This window comes from Phaenicophaeus curvirostris, chromosome 18 (genome assembly GCF_032191515.1).
Source record: "Phaenicophaeus curvirostris isolate KB17595 chromosome 18, BPBGC_Pcur_1.0, whole genome shotgun sequence".
Classification (NCBI taxonomy): domain Eukaryota; kingdom Metazoa; phylum Chordata; class Aves; order Cuculiformes; family Cuculidae; genus Phaenicophaeus; species Phaenicophaeus curvirostris.
In genome coordinates, this window is record NC_091409.1 from 2,755,063 (window position 1) to 2,764,128 (window position 9,066).

Consider the following 9,066-nt stretch of genomic DNA (forward strand, 5'->3'; position numbering starts at 1 on the left):
ACATAGCTGTGAGGAGCAAGAGAAGTAAATTCCTGGGTTTTTTTTTTTTTTTTTTTTCATTTGGACAATGATTTGTAGCATGGTTCTCAATTACTCCAGTTTCCTCTTGATGCAACTCTACTCATGTCAAGTAAGTTATCTTTAACTGACACAGAGCAGAGATCACAGGCTCTGATCTCTGACATATTTTCCTCTCGGAGAGATTACCTATTTTCTCCAATCGGGTTTATAATTCTCACTGAACTAAAACACACGCAGTGCTCATGTGGAAATTTTAAAGATTTTCACTCACCAGAATCCTCTCTCTCACAGAAAGATGGACAAGACCTGGAGGGTATTTTTGCTAAAAATGGGACAGATTTCCTACGTAGCCCTCTCTGAATATGATTCCAAAACACCAAACAGTTCTCCACCATGCACATATATAACATGGCTTCGGACCTTTCCAATCCTTTCAGCTGTAATTGATTATTTCACTGCAACTGCACATTAGGTGTGCTGAGGGCAAAACAGCCACTGCAGAAAGGTGGCCAGTCTGGAGCTGTTCCTCTGGGTACAGAGCTCAGTCAATAGCACAGACTCACAATCCTGGCCCAGATGCTGTAGTAAAATTAGGAAAACATAGTCGTATGTATGCTTCTACCCTATTTTACGGGAAAAAAAATGAAAGGTCACTGCCACCTATAGACAAAAACGAGTATCAGCAGAAGTGATAATATACACGTACTAAATGGTATCAAATTGGTGGAGTTTCAAGTTGCCAAGCAGGTAATGTCACAGTTACTTGCTTCTACCATCACATCTATTTATTGCTGCTGCTGCTGCAGAGAGAACGGCATCTGATTGCAGTTGCTTGCACCCATATGTTGCTCCAGATTTGCATAAATGAGCAACTCCATCTCATCATTAACATGAAATGGTTGTGGTTTTCCCAGAGTGCTCAGGACTCTAGTTTATATGAACAAATTCACTTTTATCTCATTTGAAACACTTTCTATTGAAGCTAAAATTATTAAATGTGGACCCAAGGAGATATTCAGAATAATAAGGGGCTCATACAAAGCTGTCATTTGGTGCCTTTTTTCACCAATACATTTACAAAGACCACCAACTGGAACACTGTCTGCCAGAAGCTAAGCACCAAGCCCCATTTTGGCAGCTAGCTAAATTCCTCACAGAAGCAAAGGGCTTCTCAAAAGATTTAGGGGACCTCCAGCATGCAGTGCCTTGCCTGAGAATGGCAAGTCAGGATCTGGTCACACGCTTGTCCCCAGTGGGCAGAGTCAGACCTTGCCAACCCCAAGGAACTCTGTCCAGCTGTAAAGCCTACGTTCCTTCTTCGGATCCTTACTTGGTCTCTCCATTGGGTGTTTTTGGTATGTCTCAGTTATTAATCATGGTTATTCCTTAGCAGTCCAACCACCAGGCAAGACCTCTTTGTGTTCTTTACGCCTGAAAAGTGCAAAGCTGGTCTCTGTAATAAGCTGTGAGTATGGAACAAACCTCCACCAGACCCAGGAGGTGCTGCTGGCAAGATGACTATTTTATGAGAGAAGGTTTGACAACATTTATAGAAACAAGACTATTTTTGAGGACTGAGATGGGAAACAGATGATCTTGATCCAAGAACACTTCCAAAATAAGAAGGAAATCCTTAGAAGTCAAGAGGAACTGGAGTAAGCTCATTCTCATCCTTAGGCTTCCTTTCTAGATAAAGATTTTTTTATTAACTTTGAAGGATATTATCCTTGCAGGGAACTAACTCAGATCAGCTGGAATGCACCCCAACTGGTTTAAAAAGGAACATGAACTACCAGCCTTCAGATCAGCCACAGCTCTGAAACAGTTCCTTTCTCAAATTATGCTTCACTGCTTCTACTGTAATACAGAAAGTAATCTGAAAGAAAATTGCAATTTTTAGATTTTTTTTTTAACATTATATGAACTGTAGTGCACTCCAGGCAGGAACTCATGGCTTGGTAAAATTCTCCTTTTTCTCTCACTATCAAAAATCATTGGTTTGGTCTTGGCAGACTGAAGACTACAGCAAAAATTACAGCAAAACCAGTGGTGTACTGTGTACTGTGGCTATAGCCAGACAAGCCTGACCTTTCTAATGCATTGACCAACCTAGAATATTACAATCGCCTGTGTCACAGTGTTTATTAATACAAAAAGTACACAATTAATTCCTCACTAAAACTTGCCATGTGTTGTACTTAAGTGTCAGAAAAAATAATAACTTCAATTGATTTGTCCTGCGTCTCATTTCATCATAGGTACATCTACTCTGCAGGTGTTGAGGAGAGACTTAAATAAACTCATGTTTATTCCCACGGCAGAGGAAGGACCTGCAACACATTAACTCATGCAAAAAGCAGCCTGCCTTGCAGATGCAGGGCAAAGACTGAATCCTCTTTAGTTTATCCCAGTCCCTTATCCTGCCTCCTGCAATAAAAGTGAACGTGGGGACATGTCAGTTGGTGTCCACGTAGAAAGGCAGAAGCTCCTGCTCTGATTCATGTGGAGCCAAGGAAGGACTCATAATAGGGTAATCTTTTAGAAAGTTTCCTTACCTTCCTTCTGTGCTGCTCTCAATTGCTTTCCTGCAGAAACAGGTAACTCAGACACATGTTGGGTATGACGAAAGGAGGGGATAAATGCAACTGAGCATTGTCAGGGGCTAATGAGGAGAAATGGACACACAATAGACAGTAGTAAAGGGCCAGGAGAAGGAAAAATTAAGATGACTCACCTAGAATAAACAAGAAACACCCAAGGACAATTTGAATAGCAACCTGGCAGCTGGCCATGCATCCAGGACATGCAGAATTACAGTCCTTAAGGCTCCAGGGGCAGTTTTTAATACAATTCTTTCAGCCACTTTGCATTGTAGACAAATGTGAAAAGCAAAATTGTTTAAACATTCACACCCCGGGCTTTCAGGGAGGGAATAGTTCAACAATGCTATGAAAGTGAACAATCCCAACCTGGCTGGTAGAAATGCTCTGTCAGAAAGCCAATCTTTTTATTCTTATGTCCTTTTGCAGAAAATGCCAGTGCACCAAAAGGGAAAATTTATATCAGCCCAAACAAAATACACCAAGCACTTGCAGGAGCTCCCAAGATCATTTAGCACAAAGCACATGCAGAACTAACCTCAAGCTTGGGAAAGAAGTGGCAGCAGAGGAAGAGCAGAAAGAAAACCCCAGAAAAGCCAAAGCAATTCAGCAGCACGAGTTACCTTGGGGAGGGCGGCTGGGACACCCAGTGCCCCTGGGAGCTGGAGCTGGTCAGAGCAAGGTGCTGCTTGCCCAGCCCCGGCAGCTCTGCCCCTGCCTCCCGTAATCAGCCCAGGGAGTGCTCACAAACACTGGGTGCAAACACACAGAGGGGTGGAGTAGTCCACCTTCTCAGCCCTTCTCGAAATATTTTCTGTTCTTGAGCGTTCTGGCCACCCAAACCTGTTCAAATGCATACTTGACTTTATGACTTCAGGGCAGCCCAACGCGGATGCTCCGTATTTGGACATTGATATGTTGTGCTGAACACCTAAAACTGCCTTGCAACTGCGGACTTTTACCACAATAGCAGAATAAACTGAAGTACACTTAAAAACATGACTGTTTGCTGTAGTCAAAGTGGGTCTTAATACCTTTCCATAATGTGCAAACTGACCAAGTGTTTATATTTTATACCTATTGTCACAACTTACTGCTCCCTTAGGTGAGTCACTAAACTTAAGCTCAGACTGGGAGTGTCTGGAGCAGGTAAAGGCTTTTTGTTCTGAGTTTTCACACCACCCCAGCCAATAAAACTTCATTTCAGGAACCGGGGTTCCCACAGGCTATTGTAATTCCAGCTTAAAAAAAATCCTTATTTTATTGTTTGAGAAAGCAATAACAAAGAGTTGTGAAAGGCTCACACAGGGCGATACCGTAAACCAGTTTGGGAACTGGTTGGAGCTCCTGCTGCAAGGCTCAGAGAGAGACCACTCCTCCCCAGCATGGCAGGTGCAGCTCCAATGCTGTTAACACTGTTGTGATGTGAAGACACTAAAAGCACAACGTCAACTTCTTAATTAGTGAAATATCCTGAGGCCAGGACTTCCCAGAAGTTCTCTTTAGGCTTTTTTTCATTCAAGGCTGGTGTACATAGATCACTTGACTGTCAGCTTCAAATGTTCAAATATATTAATCAGCTTGTTTCAAGTAGCGCGTTGCCTGCACAGTATGTGTCTCAAGATTCAGATAAACTAGAACACCATTGCAGTCCCTACGATTTTTTTTCCTATTGACTTGCTCATCCAGATGGCTCTTTTAGCTCTGTTTCTTTATGGCTTTGAATGTAATTCTGTTATTATCTATGATAAAAAAACCCGAAACAACAAACCAGAAACAGATCTGTAGGAACAGTGATGTGCCAGCTGTAAATGATGTCAGATGCTTCAGAGGGTGATGAAGAAACTATAAGCATGAAAACACAGCTTCTGATTATGGCCACCAGCTCTGCAGTGGGAGGATGAGTGGACATTCTGATTCCCTCAGGTCTTCAAGCATTGGGTCAAGTGCCTTTATAATTTTTCCCCTTAATTTATCACCTTAAATATTGCAAATCCTTGCCTAGAAGCTCAGATTATACCCCACAAGTTCTGTCTCATAATCCTGTCCAGAGAAAGAATATGATTTTTGGAACAGTCTCTGGATGGCACATCTGGTGTTGACAACAAAACTTGTCTACAGGTTAAGGTACAGAATACTAAAATCTTAATGTGCATCATGGAAAAAATAATTATCATATATTTCACATGGCATGTACTATGAATATAAGAATAAAAATACTCCTTTTCCTCAATAAAGTCTGTTCTTAGAATTGTGCCCAAACAGATGGTAGATGCTGAAGGATGTTTGTTCACTTTCATTTATTTTCCATGGAATTGTGTTTGCCATTATTTTTCCCCTTCATGACTTGATTTGGATTTCCTTAAAAGGAAAGGTCACTGCCTAGCTTTGGGTATTTGACTTAAGTGAGGGGGCAAATCTCCTTTGGATGTTACATAGGCTGTGCTGTGAATCTGCGTTAACCTGGACAAACCAGGAGGTTGTGCCACCTGTCTGAAGTGCCTTTTTCTCTCAAGTCTGATCCCTGAATTTTGGCAACTGACTTGGATACCTGCAACCATGCAGTGTGAATACTCAGTGTCCCTGTGTCTTTCCACAATACCAAGGCTATTTGTGTAGAGATCAAAGCCATTTCTCCCTCTCCTGCTCCTCATAGTTCATCCTTCTCTGACCTGGGTTGGCAGCACTTACAACAACAGAAATATCTGCAGTAAATATCAGAGGAAATATCTTTCTGCAGTGACTCCTCCAACATTATTGCAATTATACTGAGAGCTAATTTGATGTGCAGTCACTGAGATGCTCTTTTGATTACACTGGTGTAACCTTATTAAATTAGAGAGAACAGAGTGAGGTTTATACTGATTTAATTTTTCCCAGTTATGTGATCCTAATGGACAATTATCCATCCATTCTTCAAGGCATATTTCAGCTCTGGTTTTATTATTCTTTTACAGACATTTCAAAGACATCCCAGATATTTATCAAGGACAGACCACAGGTATACACTGTGAATTTTATTTGCCTCGTGCTTTGGAGTAATTTAGCTGTGTGGCAGTGGAGTGAGGACAACAGGCACAGAGGAGGATCCTCCCCAAAGCAGAGGAAACTATTTGCTTCTTTCATGATTTTTCATGGATCAAAATGCATTTTTTTTCTGTCTAAAATCCATAATGAAACTGTTACCAAATAAATCTTTCTCCCCTGCAGAAAATGCTCAGCTTGTGCATCTGACAGCCGCATAAAACTTCCTGTTAATTGATGGCACAGAACTAACAGTTATTTATGATTAGCCAGCTTCTTTTATTATTGGCTGGAATGACAACTAACAACATTCAAATACTGACAATTGATCCGTATTTCCATTTCCTTTTGCTATACGATGTCTTGAAAAGGGCTGGTGTGTTAATAGAAAGTGAGGACTTCCATCTGACTGTTATGGTCCGGGTTTATTTAGCAGAGCAGGAGGGATGAGCAGCAGTACAGCCTTAAGAACACTAGAGAGAGCTGAGAGAAGGAATCTGCAGAACATCTGAGAAAAAATAGGCACAACTTCTGCCAAATTTTGAGTTTCAGGCAAAACACAAATGAAGCTTTGAGTTAGCCTTTCCCATTTCAGTCCCAAGAGGATGGATAAAGTGAGTCATGGGCTTCCTTCTTCTCTCTGATGAGGGAGGACCAGCCCAGCATTCGCATTGCTTAGTTTACCCCACATCCCAAGTAGAGAGAGCTGCATGAGCCACCTAAAAACTCCCTGAGCTGGGCCAACCCCTGGCAGGATCTTTCTGCCCTCAGCACCCAAACAGGTTTGGACCGACTGCCAGAGGGATGATGCATCTGCCTCTGAAGTTTGCAGAGTTCCAGCTGCACTAATGGCTGAGTAACAGCTGGAAACAAGGATCAGTTGTGAAATAAAAGATGCTTCATTTACAGTGTAAAATTCCAAGTTCGTTGAGTTCAATTTCATTCCTCTCCAAGAAGACTGTGGAGAGGGTAAATAGGGGATGTTTCTGCCAGTTTTGGTCAGAGAAACAGGTTGATGTATGAGGTAACCTGCAGGGCTGCAAGTCTGAAATAGGTGACTTGATTCTAGCCAGTCCTGGAAGGAAGCAGACGCTGAAGTAAGTGGAGTTGGTGATGCAGAGTTATTTCTCTATAGAAATTCAGTAACTCCATCAGGACCTACATAACCACCTCCTTTTCTTCTGTGGTTTCAGCTTAAGCTGATCATCCAAGCCACATCTGAATACCATCTGAATACCCTAGCGGGAGATTTCGCTGATGAAAATATTGGCCAAATGCATAATTTAGTACCACATCTCAAGGAAGGCTGTCCTGGCACTTAGAGCTTTTGCATGCTGGCACAGTAATTTCAGAAGAAAGGGAGAGACTGTCTCACTCGATACTTAAGTGCAGATGGCAGAGGGCAAACAACATGCTATCTCTTAGTCTTCAGATATAACCTTGCATTTCTAGGAAACTTGGTGTGAGACCTCTGAGGTTCCAATTTATCAGACCAATTTAAGTCACTTCAGTAACTCAATGTGAAGTAGGTGGAACGTCAGTGCTGTTGTGAACTAGACAAAGAAAAGCACACCTGAACTCATGCACTTCCAAAAACGAAATTCCTGACAAAGAGTTACAGGAAAAACTGTTTCTGCTTAAGTTCTGCTTATGTTATAAGCCTTACTGGATCTGGATCCCTTACAGTTAGCAATTCTTAGTGATTACTAGAGAATTATGTTTTCAGCAAGTAGGTTTTCCCCACTGTCTCTTATGGAGTCCATATTAATTGTTGAATCTGTCTTGTATTTAGCCAATGCGCTCTGAATGGGTAATGAAAAGGAAAGAATAATTGCTTCAGTGCGGGGAGCTCCAGGGAAGCAGAATCATCAGTAATTATTGCCATGCTCCCCACACCTCTCAGCGGGGACCATGAGCAAAACTGCAGCCTGAGTTACTGTGGTCTCGCTCTGAAAGAACTCCCCAAACCCAGCGGAATCCCTCTAGATTCACACTAATGTGAAAGTAGAAATTGGCTCACGCGCTGCAGCTGAAACACCAAGCTGAATGAGAAACATTTGCTCATGCTGCTTACCAGAAAGAGCCTGAACATGATTTTTCAAACTATGTAATTTCTCCAGATGCTGACTGTGATTCACAGTGTTGATGTAGGAAGAGAACTGGTAATGTGTTACTGTTTCTCCTTCCCACATCATAAGACATCCAGGTTCCTGCTGTCGCTATTTTTTTAAAAAGGGAGACTTACAAAATACGTATCAGCTATTTCTTCATGTGGGAGCTTCTAGAATGGATAAAAGGTTACTGTGTCATGATTGAAATAGAGAGTTATTGTATACGTTGTGCTTCAGTGGGTGGGACAGGCATTTGAACCACAATTATTCTCCTCTATGAGCATTTTGTGTTTCCATCAAATATGCACTGATGATAACAACACTATATTAAATACTTCACTTCATTAATACAGCTTCTGCAAAGGCTGGGTCATGACTTTCACCAGCTGTCACAGCTCTGATGCCTGCCGGCTGTACTTTCCCCTCATCAGTCTACAACCCTTCCCAAGCCTGAAATATAAAAGGAGGAGCTTGGCTTACTAAGGAAAAAAAGTAGCAAAAAAAGGGCTTATTGTAGAACATGCATTTCATTCTTCACTTAAGTAAGAAACTAGCTCAGTCACAATCAGCATGAACCTGCAGCAGCATTAGCAGTCACTGAAGTAATTATCTTTAAGAGGGTGCTTGGTCCATATGGATCACGTCCACGATAATATTGTGTCCTGAGGAGGCGCCGGGTGTGAGGCTAAGTCGGTACCAGCAGGTGATGGGCTGGGCTGAGCTGGGGATAAGTGCTGGCTTTCAGGCAGAAGGCATGTCCCCACTGTCAGATTTTGGCTTGGCAAATGCCTGATGCCAAAAGGCATGAAGGTGAAGTGGTGTTGGCTGTCCTGCCTTTCTGTCACGGTGTTGATTTTAGACCTTTATTTCATCACCAGCTGCCCTCGTGGCTTTGGGCTGAGGTCCAAATTTTCTTTTCTTTTCTTTGGACTTCTCCCAAGAACACAATATTGACTGGCACCTTGTTTTGATGCTTCATCCTCCCAGGACGTGATCTGGGAAAATTCTATGTACAACTCCAGAGGTGAATTCCTGCAGCTGCCTCAGCCTTAGTGCTCCTCTTGGAGCAGGAGAGGTCCCTCAGGTCTTTGCAGTATTAGGACAGCTGGAGCCAGATTTTCTTCGTGGAAAAGTACAATTTGCTAAAACTCTGTTAAGTGAAAACATAAGCATGGATAGCCCCAACTTCAGTATGCTGAAGAGATAAAAGCTTTTAACCACGCAAGGAAACATTTATTTCAGTGAATGGCTGTGAAGTATAATACTGTATAATTTTATTGCTACCACTAGGGATGAGCTTCCACTGAAAT

The 9,066-nt window shown here is 42.1% G+C and overlaps 1 protein-coding gene across 1 annotated transcript in view; it reads right to left on the bottom strand.

Annotated features, from left to right (window-relative positions):
- Nucleotides 1-2,660, bottom strand: part of BCAS1 (brain enriched myelin associated protein 1) — a 43,680-nt gene extending 41,020 nt beyond the window's left edge. Inside the window, 2 exon segments of the mRNA XM_069871827.1 lie at nt 2,577-2,612; nt 2,615-2,660. Coding sequence (XP_069727928.1) covers nt 2,577-2,612; nt 2,615-2,633 — 55 coding nt within the window. The 5' untranslated portion in view covers nt 2,634-2,660.
- Nucleotides 2,661-9,066: the final 6,406 nt, after the last annotated feature.